The sequence below is a fragment of the Hippoglossus hippoglossus genome, chromosome 23, assembly GCF_009819705.1.
Source record: "Hippoglossus hippoglossus isolate fHipHip1 chromosome 23, fHipHip1.pri, whole genome shotgun sequence".
Classification (NCBI taxonomy): domain Eukaryota; kingdom Metazoa; phylum Chordata; class Actinopteri; order Pleuronectiformes; family Pleuronectidae; genus Hippoglossus; species Hippoglossus hippoglossus.
Window position 1 is genome coordinate 5,238,740 of NC_047173.1, and position 18,489 is coordinate 5,257,228.

General features: G+C 41.1%; 1 protein-coding gene across 12 annotated transcripts in view; it reads right to left on the minus strand.

Moving 5' to 3' along the window:
• Positions 1 to 18,489, minus strand: part of nav3 (neuron navigator 3) — a 308,358-nt gene that overhangs the window by 85,012 nt on the left and 204,857 nt on the right. For 11 of the 12 annotated variants that reach the window (XM_034578815.1, XM_034578814.1, XM_034578808.1 and 8 more), the window contains 2 exons: positions 14,984 to 15,158; positions 5,636 to 5,704 (listed from right to left, as the gene is read on the minus strand). In XM_034578815.1, the coding sequence (XP_034434706.1) occupies positions 5,636 to 5,704; positions 14,984 to 15,158 (244 nt within the window). Of the gene's footprint in view, positions 1 to 5,635; positions 5,705 to 7,496; positions 7,700 to 14,983; positions 15,159 to 18,489 lie in introns of those variants that run through there. The other variant, XM_034578818.1, reaches the window with a different exon arrangement.

Genomic DNA, 18,489 nt, shown 5'->3' on the forward strand with positions numbered 1-18,489 from the left:
TTCCCCCCACTCACCTGAGATTTATTATTTCTCCCTTTAGGACAGCTTTGCCTCAGGCAAGGTTTTTAATAAAATAAGACCTTTCTCTGTTACAGGAAAATCTATGCTGACAAATGTCCATACTTTCAAGGATAATTGAAAGAGTTAGTGGTTGCTGTAACTATTACTCTTCTCCATGCCATCCCGGAAGTGAACCCTTCTTAAAGCGATTTCAAAACTATGGTTGATTTGTGTAATTAAGGCTTTTGATCTCATATTGGCTTCAGCAGAACCTAAGAACCCATTTATGCACAGACAAAATACTGTGAATTAAACCCAGGATCAATTAAATTGCCTCAAAAAGGTGACAGTCAGTGTACAAGGTATGTACCCTTTGGAGTTTAGAAAACCAGCAGGGACTGACGGTGAGGCTTGGCTGCAGTAAAAGTATAGAAAACAGTCAGGAAGGTAAAGAATTGTCCTGCCATTGTGTGATGAATACAAAGCCTGAGCTCAGGATAGTGTCAGTGACAGATAGTGAAGATAAATCAAGAGAATCTTTTTGCGTGTTAAAAATGGACAATGGAGGAGCAGTAAGGATTTCCTACTACATGTGATGGGGGTGAAAATGACACAAAAAAACGCAACACTTCTTTTAGATCTCTTCTTCAGTCAGTTACTCACCTACACACACACACACGCACACATTACCCACACATTTTCTCTCGACAGAGCCAAAGCAGCCAGAGTCAAATGTTGATTTGTCAGCCTGCAGCTGGAGGATTTTGACTACTCTCGGGACAGTGCTAAAATCATTATATCATCAAAAACCTGTTTTGATTGTGCAACAACTTACTACATAGCCGCTTCAGTGCAATTTGCCAGATGCTCCCACCAATCTGTTGGTTAATAAATAGTTTCAAAAACAAACTTGGCAGCTGGTTCGAGGAGCATGACAAGATATTTGACAACTTAGCTCTATTTCTACCATTAATAATCATCACAATTACGGTTGGATGTGATTTTTAGGAAATTATTCCAGTGGCATGATATATAATCTTTTGTCTCGGACAATCTCAGTCAAGAAGAAGCCATTGGAAATGCATGTCTGACATGCATTTCTCACACAAGTACGGAGTACGGAGCACGCTGCTTTCATCAGAGTGTTGTGGGCATTTCCACTGATTCAGCCTGGTCTTGTTCAATATGAAGAGGAGAAGATGAAACCTTGAACAGATTCTTACAATTTGCTCTCTTTCTGTTTTCCTGCCTGAAAGCTGTCGTGATGTCCTTTGACCAAGATAATCGATTCGCCATGCTGAATATGTCACTCGTGTCTGTAACGCAGATGGAGCCGAGATGTCGGAGGGGAGAGTTTTTTTTCTATGTTGATGAAACCCTGAAGTGGTCAAAACCCATTTCATATGCTGCATTTTGTCTTTCAGGACTTTACTTAATGGAAAGAAACAAATAGAAGGACAAATCGACTTGTCACACAAGTTAAAAACATATTTGAATATATAGAAATAGCTTCCTATACACACTTTTCACACTGATTTGATGTGTTGGGGGGGATATAAGAACATAAGTCAAGACCAGGGCATCATGCAACTAATAAGAAAAGCAACTGAGTGACCAAATCAATACTGGAAGTTCAGAGACAGGGAGCAACCCTCGTTTTTTAATTTCCCTGGAGAATCCTTTCAACACTTTAAAATGTAGGTTAGTAATTAGAAGTTGCCGATCTTCCCTGTGCAACCACATGGATCTGGAAAAGATTCTATAATGGAGACAAGTCCAAATAAAAAAGGAAGAACAAGCGATGAGTCGAAATACCAAAAGTGTTTAAAAAAAAGGCCTATCCTGCAATGACCCTGTGACAGACAAGGCTGTGTCTGTATCCTAAATTGCCTCAAACGTAATCTCAGCATCACAACTCCCTCTGTCCTTAGAACCTCGAATTAGACAAAGAAACACCCCCCCCCCCCCTAAAAAAACAGGAAGATGAAATTATGCATTGAGTATGTGCTTTTAAACCATGCAATGAAAAGTCAACACTTGAATTGTATGATTGCAAAAAAAAAAAAAAAAAACAGGGTTTACTTTGGGTGTCTCTCTAAAAAAAAATAGAACACAACTCAGCGATTATGCAACGTGCACAGCATGGAGCCAGAGCCGAACTGCCTACTAAGACAGTTCATGTGCTGAGAAATGCAAACATTGTTTCATGCAGACAATTGTGCAAAAAACAAAGTGCAAATGTGCAAAACCGTGACACTAAGGAGCTAAATATACCAACCCTGCAGACTGCAGCCAGCACAGTGTCTAGAAACCCTGAGACTATAGGTGCTCTGAGGGATCTACTGAGCTGCAGCCAGAGGTGGTCCTCAGCCCAGAGCTAATTGCTGACACAGCTCACCTCAAAGACCCCCACACAAACCAACTGATAACAGTAGCTTTAGCGCTGCGGGTCTTTCAGGTACAAGCAGCCGGGAGAAGAAGACAAGCGAATAACAGATAATACGATTAAAAGAGAGAGAAAAAAAAAGATGAATGGAAAGAACAAAGGATAGAAGTGAGAAAGAAAAAGATGCAGAGAGGGAAAGACTCAGAGAACAATGGCTGCAAACCCAGACATGAGAAAATGAAAGATAAACAGTGGGAAAATGGGCGAGAGATTGAGGCAATTCAGATGGAAATCAGAGGTAGTCCCTTTTATCATCCGATTCTTTCATCTTCCAAAATACATGTTTGAAAATGCATCAGCAAAATGGAGCTGTGGAGGAAATATGATGTAAATCTCTGGACAGTGATTTTGTTTTAGGACAGACTCTGTAAAGTGTATCTGCCACAGGAAGGATCTGCATCCTGCCAAGAGAAGAGAGTGGAGCTGGACATCACATTATTCAGCCCGTCAGTCACCAGCTATAAGTAACAGTTCTTGCAGAGTAGAGAGCATCTCCTATTCATTTCCCCTGCCAAGCTCTGGGAAATGAGTCTGGGGATTCAAACCAGCACCTACATCGTGCCTACTTCTTACAAGAACCTCCGCAGAACCACCTCAAAGGCAAAGTCCAAACCACCTCAGGCTTATTGTAATAGAAGAAAGAAACTACAAGTGGGCAGGAAAGCTGTGAATCATCACTACCTGCTTCAAACTGACATAATCCACAACAGTGTTTTAGCTTGTTAATCACAAAACATACATTTTACATCAAAGCTATTCATTTGACAAACTATAGAGGTGTTAATAATAATATAATAAGTTCCAGGATGTCAGTAGTTCAATTTCAGTGTTTAATGAAAATCAATTAGCAGACTCTCACAATGATGGATTACGCAACTCAAGTGTCAAGAGTTTGATATTTGAGTTGGGATAGAAATTTATGGAAATTAATAGTTGCATGGAACTTTTAGATTTGATTTGTACTTCAGGAGATAAAACCCCGAAAACACAGTGGTATGGTCCTTTAAAAGCTGCTTAAAGGGACAGTGTCTCCCACAGACATAAGACTATAAAGATGATAGAAGACATGACAGCTCCCCAAAAGTGAGAAAGAAAGCGTCTCCATCGCAGATACAATCGGATGATTTTATCCAAACAAGTAAAACTCTTCCTCTGTAATTTGGGTCAAATGTCCTCATCGAAGAGAACTACGATTCACATGGGGAATAAAACAAGAATCAAAGACGTGAAGTGAACCATTATGGGGAACTCAAACTTGAATGAAAAACCTCTGTGTGTACACTGCTGCTCACACTGTAATGGCAGAACAGAACAAAAATGTGGGACACTTATAGCAAAGAGCACTTCCCCTGAGAAGGTCATGCGAGTCCAAAACCAAAATACAACACAGTGGATATGTTTCAGCACCTGTTAGGAATAACTGAAACAAGTAAAAGGAAGTGCAGTTACCGTAGGACAGCTCCTTAAGCTCTGGCTAACAAGAAGAATGTCAAATAAAACAGAAGAAAAATAAAAAATCCTAAAACTCGCCTTGAGGGAGACACTTACTACCACATTCAGCGCAGCATATGAGAGATCAGACAAATGCTGCCCCACTTTAGAACTGATACAACTTCCTTGCTTTAGTGACAGGAGAGGAGGGGGCTCACGCTGACAAAGAAAATAACACAAGGCAAGAGGGACACTTACGTAGCTCACTGACCTCTAACACACTTTCCTTTTTGTTTGTGTGTTGTGTCCAAATCTTCATAAGTGTGCAGGAATTAAAGAGCTATTTCTGCAGCGGTGAGGTGATGTGAGAGGCCAAATTACCGCCCTTAGGGCTGGAGCTGCTGGCTGCAGCATTTTTGCCATTGCTCAGTGGCGGCTGGAGAGGAATTATTTGCCAGCACGCTGGTTCCCACTGCCTCTGAGCTGGAACAAATGCTGCAAGCATCAGACAACTGGACTCTGGGGTGTGCACATACTGGATGTGTGGGCAGAATTGTGAATGCAGATGGTCTAGTATGAATGAACATATGTGTATTGTCTCGTTTCAGTGTGGTTTTGTTTGTATACACGTGTACAGTACGTCTACTGTATGTAACTGAGCATATGATCATATCTCTGTGTGTATCTAAGAGCCAAGACACTTAACAGACAGTGTATAGCTCGGCTTGTGTGTATGTTAGATACAGTACGTCTAGGAGCAGTTGAAGCCATATCCTGACTCAGAGCTACACAAAGAGTGTCATTTAACGTTTGGTGAATATTTAGCAGCATCTCTTTTGCCAAGATGTGTCAAATGGATATTCTCTAAGGACACAGTACACACAGCAGCACTGATAAAGTAGCAGCACCGGAATGAAGACAGAAATGAACCTTTTTAAGCTTGATGTTGTGAATTTTAATCTCCTTGTGATTCTGGGAATATTTTGAGGCAAAGGACACTCTACTGTGTAAAACTATTACAGCAATCACTAGTCAGCCAAATCATGACTGATATATTTTCTGTAGTTTGATGTTATTTTTTCACCTATTCAACTATGATTAATACCAATTAGGAGGTTTTCATTCACTGTAATTATTGTAATTATCAATCCTTGCTTACTTTCTCACATGGACCCGCCGGGAAATAATAAAATCATTTTTGGAATTAAACATGCGTCATTTTGACTAAGCCTTGATGTAAATGAGTAGAACATTTCATCACACACACACAAACACACCCAAAAAAGGATTTCTATCCCCCAGAAAAGATGTATCACACGACAGGTGTTCAAAACTGAAAAGGTTAGTTTAATTAGGCTGATAAATCTAAGGCTGAAAACGTGCCAGGAAATATTATAATGTACATTTGGCTCAATGAGAGAGACTGTTCATCACTGTGAGGCACTGGTGTTAGCTGCCATTAAACACAGCAACACCCTGCTGAGGTATCCTTTAACAAAACACTGAATCCCTATCAGCTGTTCTGTGGCTGACCCTGACCTTTAACCTCTGACCTCTTGAGGGGTAACACAATATCAAAAGAAATACAAAATGGACTGAGCCGCGAGGGCACAGGTGCATGTAAAAAAAAGCACTTTTAAATTAGAGAATGAAGGGCTTGTATGAAGAACTTGAAACAATAGGGGGTCGTTAGTACGTTTTTGTTTGTAAGTGTTGCTTATCTGCTAAAATAAAATAGTTTGATGACATTTTTTTTACCTTGTGTTCTTCTTCTGTGGTGACCCTAGTCCACTGTGGCCCGGAGGACTTGCATATCGTGCTGTGAGACTGAGGAGAGAGCAGAGAAGATGACAGACGGGCCGTTAACTCAGTTAGATAAGAAATTAGACCAGCTTAATCCATGCCTTAATGTAATATTGTGAGTGAATGGAGCCATTCAGGTAAAGGCAGGAAGAGAAAAATAAAGAGATAACCAGGGACAGAAGAAGAATCATATGGTCCAAAGCATGGACCACAGCAGTGGATATTTCTTTGGTCTTTCTTTCACATGATGGCTCACACATGTTTATTACCACACACATATGACTAAGCCAGTAACATCCATTTATAGGGCCGCTGACATAAAAAGAACAGAAAAGCTTACTTGATTAATTTTGTGGTGGCAGTGTTTGAAGAAAAAACCCCAGAACACACTACACACGATGCGGAGGCTTAGGAAATGCCCACAGCACCAGTCACGCCGCAGTTTATTACCCGACACTCACTCTTAGTCATTGAGACGGGAATCAACGTGGGCCGCTACAGTTGGCCTGCTGCATTCATGTTTGGCAGGAAGGAGCTGAGCTACTCGTAGAGTGCTTTAAGAACAAAGAGCTTTAGTCGTCATACCTACCATACTCCCTGTAAACAATAAGAAGTCAAAGAGCCTAGCTGTGTCGGAAATCACTCGCTAGTCCCTATATAGTGAAGTATACAGTGAGTTTGCCAGAGACGAGAGGAGTGAGAGCAGCAAGAATAGCCTGCCCTGTTGTTTGAATGTAAATAGAAGTTTAAGAAGTTGCTTTCTACATTTAAAGATGATGATTCAACATGATTTTTACTTTACAATATAAATACTAAGTGCCAAATTTTCCATTGGCCGACGTTGTTGATGTGCGACAATGACAATCATTACTGGTGCAGAGAAAATGTGCCGAGTAGTGTCCGAAAGTGTTTCTTTTGAGCTCACTATGTAGTGCTCTATATAGTGATCACTATATAATGATCACTATAAAGTGAAGCGGGCTATAGTGAGTCAGTGGGTGATTTCGGACTCAGCACAGGTGTCTAGGTTGTGTGTAACTGTCCTAAGTGTAATGGCCTGTGTGAACCGTATGACTTGCAAACCATGTGAGTGTTTCTCACATGTTGCACCCTGGTTGAACAGACTCTATATAGACAGACAGTCTCTGTATCATCTATAAATACAGTATGTACATGATCATATTTAGCTAGAAGCTCTGAGTGCCTAGAGGACATATTGTGTGACTCGTAAATTAAACCCCACTAAAAAACACAGGGATGCTCAGGCTAGCTGCTACTTAGCTAGGAAAATGTTAATCATGTAAGTGGGTACAATAAATAAATTAGTGCTCAAACACACAAAATGTATTTAAACGGAAGCTAAATATAGGATAGGTGTAAACAGTTCAACCTAAATACTGTATATTGGTGGCAAAATCGTAGCAAGTTAGGTAATCTATGCTAAAGTCTTTCGTTAGCATAGATTAGCTAATGTCAATTCTAAAATGTAGCTGCTGTTAATCTATTTTTGAAGGATTACACAAAGAAATTTCCCTGAATAATAAAAAATAATAATAAAGAACCTCAACAGAAGGTTGACTTTCAATTGCAGTTTCACATTCATTCATATCACGTTAGCTGAAATGCACATGTATGTTTTCAGCTAACTTAATCGATGTCCGACAAATTCACACACTTACACTTACACACGCAAAGTCCTGTTTTAAGTCGTTTTAAATACCGCAACAATGAAAAATAACTGTTCGTCCTGACACATTACAAATAAATAACTTCACAGAGAGATGACTTCCAGCTAGTTGCAGAGTTTAACTCGTACCTTCCGCAGGCTGAACCGAGACCGAAACGTGGGGTTTCCACTGAGCTCCTCTCGAGGAAGGAGCCCCAGAGAAGAAGCTGGGCAGGGGAACCATCTTTAAAGTGTCCTCAGCTCACAGTGAGTAGAGCAGGGGGAGCCGTGTCTCAGCCCAGAGGAAGCACCAGACACCAGCCGCCTGTTTAGACGCTCTTTCGTCTCTGACAACAGGGGAACAACTTGTTCTCTGTTCTGCAGGTTGTGGGCTGCCGGCTTGACGTTGGTGAGCGAAAGTGGACGGAGACAATCAACAACCCATACTGGTCGGTCAGAGTGACGCACAGCAGGCATCACGTCCTACTTCCTCGACGTTGCATGAAACATTACCATAAACCAACGCTGGCAAGTTTGGAAATCAGACAATTTCACGCGTTCAGCTGACATCCTGACCATGAAGAAGTTAATAAAAATGGTTCCAGCACACAGACTTCTAAAGAACCAACGATACAAGCAAATGTTGTCTTGAATAAACATTTGAAAACTATTATATAAAAATGTATGTTTTAGTTAAATAAATCGAATATTCATAAAGGAATGGACACACACAGTATTCTTGGGACTAGGGTTCAGTATTAGACTAATCTCAGTATCTCAAAATCTCCTCCTGATTAATATTTTGTCAGCTCCTGATTCAAGCATCATTTCCTTTAATGCAGATGTGTTGTAAGTCCAAGACTGGGACATAGGCTTTAGGCCTTGCTGATGGAATTTCAATGATTGTACTGAATAATGCTGCATTTTAATAGGGTTTACCAATGTTCACAAATACAGTCTGTATAATCGCACCCTGCCCATTTATAAATGATCTTAGGAATAGGGATTTATCTCCTATGTTGGACAAGTCTGGGGAAATATAATTATAACTTCTGCAATGGGATTCTCTTGAATCCCTGGTGTATATGAGATAAGTGGTGCAATATAGAGTATGTGATGAAGGAATTCTAAAGTTGTCTGTTGTATAGAACCCCCTGAGTGTGTGTATGTTTTTTTGTATTTGTCTTTTTTGTCCATTCTCTTGCGTGTGTGGTTTAAATTATTATTTTCAATTGGTTTAACTTAGGTTTTTCCTTATGTATGTATATAAGCAAGCATGTATTTAAATGAAAATAATGGACTTAGTACATTAGCAAACAGCATATTTTATACATTTATTGATTTAAATTTATTGGTTTTTTAATGTTATGTTCTCTGTACTTTTGTATTATGTTGAAAACTCAACATATCGTTAAACACGATTAATAAATAAACGCATGTATGTATTCATAATCTCATACCTAAATCTAAAACCTATTCTAAAAGCTCAGAGTTCACAAGTTGTGAGGTATAGAAGTACATTTTTCTTTATATGTTGCTTAATGTAATGTAATTTTAGTCGGATAGCGTTTAATACACCCGAGGAACAAATGTTGATATTACCAACAACCTAACCTTTTCCTTTTTTCATTATGCATGTGCATATTCTGTATCACGTTACCCGCTTGCTAGACCTTTGTCACTTCTAGACATTGACAGTAACATTAATATTACCATGTAGCCATTGCCTAGCAGAAATGATCCAATGACTTATACACTTGAACGCAGACTATACTGTGTAAACGACTTCCCACATCATTACCATCGCAAGTTAAAGGCAGCATGAATTTTATAATTAAGTAGAATCACAAAGCCCATCGCAGGCGCCTTACGGAAGCTTAACGGGTTTAATTAGTTGTCTACAGTGTCTTAAGGTTTCCTGAATCTCACAAGTGCTACAGATCCACACACACACACACAAACACACACTTTCACTATTTATATCTTTCTCTGTGGACAATTAACTTCCCTTTTAAACCACCTGTGATGAGTTGCCGTGTCATTGTACCTTTCTAATTGACCTTGCAGGTTTTCATGATGTTACGTTATGCTAACGAGCGCCACAGCAGACAGACGAACCCAGAGGAAGTGAGTTCAGGGCAGTTTCCTATAATAGCAGCAAGCACTTTCGGATCATGTTATTAACGAACTATATGATACATGACACATCGGCTAATGGTGTCTGGCAACTAAATGTGTTCCCAAAACCCCCTCGGAACCCATACCCCATTTCAGCTCCCTGTAGTATTTTTGTGCTTTATTAAATACTCTAAATAGCACTCAGCACGTAGAAGAGACAAGCTGTGACAGAGATTAATGGAGCCAGCCGCACTCTAAAATGCCTTTTCAGCATTTTGATGGAAAAACAGTTGCGCTTTTATACGTGCATCACATTCCTTACTGAGTAATCCTTCTGTTTTCTTTCTGTTTCTTCTCTCTTATTGTCAATATCTATAGTGGGGGTGTAATGTTGTAAGCAGAGAGGAACAAGCAGCAACAAAGGCTGCAGAAATCTATAATAAGTCAGTGCAGGTTATGTAGGGGGCAACCAACACTTGTAAAGGACAGTTTCAAAACAATAAGGGTTACTGCGAGGCCCATTTTTCCACCATAAAACCCACCTGACCCCACCCCCCCCTACCTCCAAGTCAATGAAAACTCAATGAAACATGAAAGTAGTGGTGGAGAGTCCAACCCACAACTTTTAAGATCTTTCCAATGTGGAAAGAAGAGACACCGCCACACATGAAGGCAGGATCCAGGAGAAGGGAAAAGGGATAGGTGGGTATTGGTGGTGGTGGTGGTGGAAAGGAGGCTGGGTCAGAGTATTTCACTTTTGATCAAAAACAACATACATCAACGCGGCCTCCGTTCAACAGTCCCCGACACAATGGCTGTCCCAACAAATGTGAGTAATATCAGTTTCAGCCTCACTGTGGCCTCGGCTCTGAGGTCAGACACACATTGATGGGTCTTAGATCCAAAATGGCGGGGGTTCGGGCGCTCGAGCAAGCCAGCATGATGACAGCAGGTAATGATGTGTCATTTGACCTTCACCTCCGGGGGGGGGCTCCATCCAACGTGGTCCTATCTACTGTAGACTGTTGTTATGTGGCAATTCCTGAGCAACAAATGGTCCCCTCTTAAAGCAACGGTCATTTTCAAATGTACAATGTGTCTGAACCTAATAAAAGCACTGAGATATTTATATTCAAGGAATGTTGCAAATTGATTTGTTTGCGTTCTTCTCTCTGCTGCTCCTCAGATTGAAGAAGACTTTGGAAGACACCTGCTTGATTTGTCTCCACCATCAATTACATTGAAATGACTTGAGAGGGATGTGTTTCTGGTCAATATAGATGAAGTGGGCACTTACAAAGAGCTCTTTCAATATAAATATGGCACAATTATGCCTGCACAAATTGACCAGCTGCAACCAGAATTTCAAAATAAGTACATGTCTTTACCCTTCAAAACAAACAACCCACATGAGTGTTCACTGATCTTTTGACAAATTAATATCAAAACATTTTACAGTTGAGGCTAAGTTGCAAGAAAGTAAAAGTTCTTCGGCATGTTTAAAAGAAACCAACATTTGTAGGGGCTAGCATACCAACAAAGGTGTCTGTGGTGTCTAAACAATAGTTTCCACTTCTTCTGAGTGTGTATTGACATTTCTCGTTAGAGACAACAGACATTAATTGCAAAAATACAAATCTCATACCAAGAAAACATAAGCATAAGCAGTTTCCAGGGTTTGAACTAATAAGCAGACCATCATTTTTCACTTTCCAGTAGAAGAGTCAATGTTGACATGTCTTAAAATGTGTTTCTCTCAACAAACAAAGGTTTTAGTTGAACATACATGCGGAATAAAACATCTTACTAATAAACTAATAAATTAATTCAACCAAAATCGGTCAGCAAGTGTTTTATGAGAAAAACAATAAACTCATGTCTATCAGCAGTTAGCATCTTAAAATAAGAGCTAAAGCAATAAAAGCATTATTCCATGATGAATGGCCAACTCTCAAGACAAACTAAAATGATAAACTGCACAAGTAGAACCAAACTATTTACCAGTTCATGATGCCACTGACACTAATCCATTCTCCTCCTAGCACCATGCGATTTCCAAAATAATCCAAACTCCGTGCCCTGGATGCTACCACTCACGCACACTGCTCAAGCGTGATTTGTACCTTGGAGACGAGTCAGGCTTGATGAGGCTGTTGGCTCTCCCATAAGGCAAACGGCTCTTCCTGTCGCGAGACACGGCGGTGGGCAGGCGCGAGGAGCGCCAGACCAGGGGGTCAACTTGTTCACCCCGGGACATGGTGAGTTAAAGAGGGAGGGTTTGTTGCACTCTGCTAGGCCCGGGCCCCCCTGCCTTCTGGAGCTCTGAAAACTTCCCGTGGCTCCGGCCTGTCGCGATCTGTCCAATGGGGAGTTCCCCTTGGAAACACACAGTCGCACTCATCCCAATCCCTTACCCAGAGACACCAGTAAGACCAGCAGGTGCTATCTATAGAAAGCTCCCCATACCACAACTGTAGATGTGCAGTAGTCTAAATGTGTTGAAGTGTGACAGTGTGTGAGAACGTGCTTCTCTGTCTGTGTAAATCTGTGAGAAAGCTAATTTGATTATTTAAAAAAGCTCTTTTTCTTCTGGCTTCTCTTATATTTTACAAAGTTACTCAGACATGTTTAATGTTCAGGGTTAACTGGAGCTTACAGGAATTCATCATGGTGGAAAATTAGAATAAGAAAAGATTTATACCAATATATTTAATTACATCTCAGTGTTTTGAATTGTGGGTGATACAGAAGAGGAGCCTGCTTTGTTCGAGCCATGAAGCCTCAAACAAAAGCACCTTACAAATCGTTTAATATAATATTAAGTGGCATTGTACAAGACAGCAAACTTCAATGTTTGACTTCTCTCAATTTGTGCTGTGGTGTATTCTTTATAGAAACTCAATTTCATAGAGTCTAGATACAACAAGCGAGATACATCCACTGATTTATGATGCAGTTTATGAGCAACATTGTTTGACATTTATGTGTCTTGCATTCATTTGTCTGTATCTAACACAGCTCTGAAATGCATCAGTTCCAAGAGGCCAAAATGCTTTAAGACACGCTGAACTTAAATTCCACATCAAAAGAAACTATATCTTAATTTGTTTATTCTTTACAACGAGCAAAATATCAACAGGAAAATGACCTATTATTTTGACTGCATTAAACTATAAATGCCCTGTGCATCTTTTTATAACAGATTCACCACAGAATTCCATACGAAGTTCTATGGGTTTAAATGTCTGACTGCACAGCATGAGTTTTTAATGACAACCTGACAGGGAGTTGGTTCCATTCAGGAGGTCAAGTAGCTCTGAACGTTTCTATATAAAACATACAATGTGCAGCGATGTAAGAGCTGCACATAAAAACAAGTGGATATTAGTGTCCTGTGTTTTGATAGCAACATCAAGTAGAGCATGAGATGCAACACGCGGTGGCAAATCATCTGTGTCTGACTCACACACTCATGATCGCCTGGCTCATTCTGCCCCCATTACACACACACACACACACACACACACACACACACACACACACACACACACACACACACACACACACACACACACACACACACACACACACACACACACACACACACACACACACACACACACACACACACACACACATTCATATTTTCTCATTGGCAGGTTGATGGCCTATAAAAAAACATTAACATTGTTACAGTGGCTTCTCTTTCAGGGGTCCCCCAGGACAGTGAGATATTACTGGCTGTGGAAAGAGCCTGTGTGACTCTTCTTCACGCAATAAGTGTGATCATATTAGAGACATTTTCTCATCATTTTCCCCATTTCAAAATGATCAAATCAGGTCCTCACATTTTCCCAAACATTTAGAGAGTGAATAGACCAGACGTCTGCAAAAAGTCACAGTTTAATGGCTTATTTAATCACTGACAGACATGGACGGATTCTCTGACCTTAACTATGGCCTCAGAGGTGATTAACTTATCAGCCCAGGGCAGTGACACATTAGTGGAGCAGTGGACAGAGAGGGCACAGGGTCTTTTTTGAAAATTAACCGAGCCACTTCCCAGAGATGTCCCCTTGTGAATTTGTTCCTTAAATGTGCCCCAGATGCTTCCTTGTATGTTTTTTATAGGTAAAAAGTGTAGCTACTGGAAAGGCATAATGTATGTGTGTGTGTGTGTGTGGGTGTGTGTGTGCGTGTCTGTATCGTATGGCATTTTTGCTGGGCTAGACTGATGCAGCGGTTTGCTTGGCAAAATGCTGTTATGTGTGTGAGTGGGTTCCCCACCTGTTGTGGTGGGGGCGGGAGGGGAGGAGGGTGGGAATGGGAGGCAGCTGTGCCCCTAATGACCCTCCCACACGTACACACACATACGTGTGACACACTGACTGCACGGCCACCATTTCCTAGCCCGTCCAAACAGAGAAAGGCTAAAGCTCTCGACGATATCATCTTACTTGCATACTGTCCACGCAAGAGCTGAGACTATCTGTTCTTATTGCGGTGATTTGCACGTGCACACACACACACACACACACACATGCAGCACGGCCAAACAGAGCCGTAACTTGACCTAGTAAGGGGGAATGCTGCTAATGTGTGGTATGTCAGGCCTTCCTTTAGATGCTGCTCCCAGGCCTATCTTTATAAAGATAAATAAACATGAGCTTTATACTCACTAGATTGGCACTCAATAAAGCATGCATGGCTCCAGCAAGGCCAAACAGTCCCCTTATAAAGCTGCGTTTAAGTTCCCTCGATCTTTACTTGGATCTGCACCAACCTGCATACACCCAGTAATATCAGTCCAGTAAATATGCCTGATTTATTTAACCAAGATTCATTGATTTTCATTCATTGTTATTCCCGGGGAAATTGATGAACTCACACAATGTTAAAGAAAGGGATTCCAAAAATTCTGGCTCTGTGCCAAAATCAAATGGTTATTTCTTGGCCCATGTCCCGTCCTTCCACCAAGTTGTGTGGAAATCTATCCACCAGCATCTCTAAAGCTCAGTAACAAATTTTTTAGAAATTAAATGTTTACGATGCTGGTTGGTAGATCGTGTGACCTCCAGACAGAGGCAGTAGTTTAATATCTGATGGACAATCATGTTAAGTGTGGTTTTAATCCTGTAATTTATCCCTCGACCAAAGTGGGAATAAGCATAACGCAAGGGCTGCATTAAAAATACTTTTAAAAAAGCTGACGCAGCAAAATCCCTTTGAGCATTTAATGAGGAACCTCTTTCCGTGAAGGCTGTTATTTATTTCCACTGAAAGACGGTCATATCCATCAATTTCCTGTTTACAACAGCTCTGACTGGACCCAATTAAGCCTCCAAAAGCAATAAACCAGTCGACCACTAGCATGCATCCGGAAAAAATAATTGGTAAACTAATTCAAACCAGTGACATCAGCTTTCCTCCCTGACCTCTAGGCTACCTCTGCCTAAAACCAGACCCAAGCCCCAAGGCACAAGCCATCACATATATAAGGTTTCTACAGTGTAACATACCTGGACTGCATCTCTTGTGTCTTGTGGGTGCTGGCGGACGGTGCGGTGCTGCTGGTCTGCTGGCTGAGCTCCACCAGGGACTGGTAGTACTGCTGCTGCTGCTGCTGCTGCTGCTTGTAGCGTGACAGGATGAAGAAGAGGCCCAGGATGCTCTTTAGGTTGCCATTCCTGATCTCTGGAGGGACAAACCATGGACAAAAGAAAACGTTTGACCCCTGTGGTATGAATCCACACGACACCCCTGGTCATTTTCTTGGAAAACAATAATGCTTTTTTTTTTCGTTTGTTGAGATCGAAAGCAGTATCCTGTCCGTTAAAAGACCATTTATTGTGTATCCTACTGTAAGAAATCATTTGGGGACAAAGCTCAAGTGCAGCTGTTGTGCAAGAAGCGTAACAGTTTTATAAGAGCAATTATACACTGGCTTAGTGTAGAAACTGATACACATTATATAATATTCAGAGTTCTGGCCTTTACTGTGAAGTCATTTCATTATATTCTGCATGAAGAAACACTTAATCTGACGAGAACAAACAGTTGTTGTGTATTCAGACTAAAGCATCTGCTCTACATGAGCTGACACGCAGCTGGCTGATGTATTAGTGTAGATCAGCTCGGGATCTTGGTTGTGAGGGCAAGACTGAGGCGAAACAGCCAAACATATAAAACTGGATCTTTATTTTACACTTCTGCTTTTGCAATGAGATGAGGAACTGATTGTGTATTTACAGGCGATGTGGTTGCACATAGAGAGAAGTGGATATATTTTGTATTATTATTTAAAGGGATGAGACAGAAAAAGGACAAACAAAAGCAGCTGAGTTGCATTTCTCTATTTAAAGTACAGCTAAAATGAAATAAACTACAAAACAACAGCACAGAGGGAGGAAAATAATAGGAGGAAATGCAATAAACCAAATAATTTGAAAGTGAAAATGAACCGGATTGAATTACATTCATGTTTATATTCATGTTCGGGGTATCACATCTCCAAGAAACTCCAGCGCTGCAGATGAAGTTAACTTTTAAATGTGCTGTGCTGGCAGCAGCAAGAAAGTTCCTAATTGCTGGTAACTTTGTCCGGAGTGTTCGACTTATCCTCAACAGTTCCCGGGGTTCATCTGAGACAAAACTCAAACAAATGCGTCTCTCACAGACTCCTGCACACACGGCCGAGATGGGATTCAGCAGTCACACCACAGAGTAGGAAAAATTGATCACTGAGGCTAAAGCACCCATTTGTGAAATGGACTTTTCATATCAAACCCCTCAGTGAGAGCTGGCACGCAGAGGCACAGGAAGGATGGCAGCGGCTGACGCGGGGCTTTTTTGCTCCATTTTTCAATCTGGCGAGGCTCAAACATTCTCCTACAGTCATCTATGGCCGGGCTGTTTGGGGAGTGGGGATGTTGGAGAAGATTAATCTCTTGGGGGTTGTTTTCCATTTTCTAACACCCAGCGGTGGTAATTTATACTGGACCTCAGAGAGGGTCTGAACAGCAGTGGTTTCTGTGCTTTAGAGAGACAACGCTGCAGAATCAGCCAACCAAAGAGCTGCTCTGGACTGAAACTGTTCAAATTAATAAAGATTACACTCATGAGGACAAGAGAATACAAATCTTTCATTGGTCCCCAGAGGGAAGCTGCCTTCCAGGTCAGGGTCAGCTAGAGAACAGCCCAGTTATGTGTTGTATGCCTTTGAAAGCTTTGCAAACCTGCACCAAGGTTATACCGACCAGGGATTTCAACAACTATCTTGTTCTAACGGTTTATTTGTATAGAAACATAAGAAAGGGTTAAATGATCAGCTAATTCAAAAACGAATTCCTAATTTCATAGAAATGCTCAACATTTCATCATTATATTGATTTAGACCATTTTGGTGCAATAATTAGCTAATGATGTTATTTTTTTAAACGCAGGGTTTCTCTCACCCGACTGATGCTTTTTGATTTCTTGGAACACTTTGGACAATAGCAAGTAATGTTGGTCACAAAGCAAAAGTCATCTCGGCTTACGGTTTGATAAATCCAATCAGCCAATCCCACCAGTGCAGTACATAAAATAGTGGAGATACTGGTCAGGAGCTTTGTCAGTGATTTGGACAGAAGCATAATTGTTGTTGTTCCAGGCTGTTTTGAGTATTTCTGAATCTAATTATCTCCTGGGCTTTACACAGTCTCTAGATGTTTTGCTCAGTTTAGCTCAATCCAGTGACAGGATAACTGCATGAAGAGGCAGCTGCATAGGGGTTCCTCATAAACTGTTCAGTCGGTGTCTGTCATGTCAAAAGTGTCCGAAATAATCTCGGGCTCTCTCAGTAGCACCGGGCACAAACCCCATCACCGACTCATCCTTCCAGAATGATGTTGGAGAAACACTTTTTTCAAGTGTCTGGGAGTTTTGGAAGAAGTTAAATCTCGGAAAATCGCCCAATAGACATTTTCAAACTCAGCCTTTTCATCCACTGAAAGCAGGAGGACTCTTGCCGCTCCCGGAGCAGTGCAGAAGTGATTTGAAGAGTGTTTCTTCTTGGCTCGCGCTCAATGAAAATGTGCCTCTGCTTTCGGAGGCCTTTTAAGTGGTCGACATGGCTCCATTCAATCATTCGTTCTTATTTGGAGAGGTTACTTATTAGATGAGTCACAGAGCAGTTTGGATGAGGTGAGGGAAATGTCCTGGCACAGCCGAGCAATACAAGGTTAAAGACAAATAGCGTGTGGACACGTAAGGACTATATATTCTGTCTTTACCTATTTAATCAACTGTTCTTGGCTTTAATCCACAGACAATACATGTCCAGTCAGATTTTCTCTTTTTCTCAGCTTCTTCATGTAAGTTTTATTCCTTTAGTTCCTTTGTTTGACACCCAATTAGGATCTATTGTTTCACTGTTAGGTTTTTAGTTTTCCAGCCCATTTTTTGCAGCCACAAAGTAGAAACATTACACTAAACTTGAACTTTAAGCCTTACGCCTGCCCCGGGCCTGACCTTCTGCTCAGAGTGTGTAGCCTCTTGCTGACACAGCACACATGAGTGTTTAAGTGGACGAATGAAATCAGACCTGTTTCAAAAAAAAAAAAAATCACCAACTGAGATCAAGAGTCAGGCACTTCATTGTGGTGAGCAGGTCGTACTGTGGGTTGTCCGCTACAACCAAGAGGAGCGTGCTCTGCTACGATCTCGGTTTCAGAGAGCCTGCACTGGAAGGAAGCTTTAACGACCCGCTGCAGGAGACCCCTCGCTGAAGCCCATTAGCAGCAGCAGGAAATGTGTGTTTAAGGGCTTTACACCTGCTTTGAAACGACAGACTGAACTTCCTGTGGATAATTATCACATTTCAAGTCATAAAATCGTTGCTGCTTTTGATATATTTCTGTATAAACGGGTCATATGTGAATTTCAGTTGAGGAGGTGGAGCGTTTTTTTCTTCACAACACGACCAGGGTGGGTGTAGCTAAATGTTCACAATGATAACGCTTACATGCTAATGTTTAAGTAGATA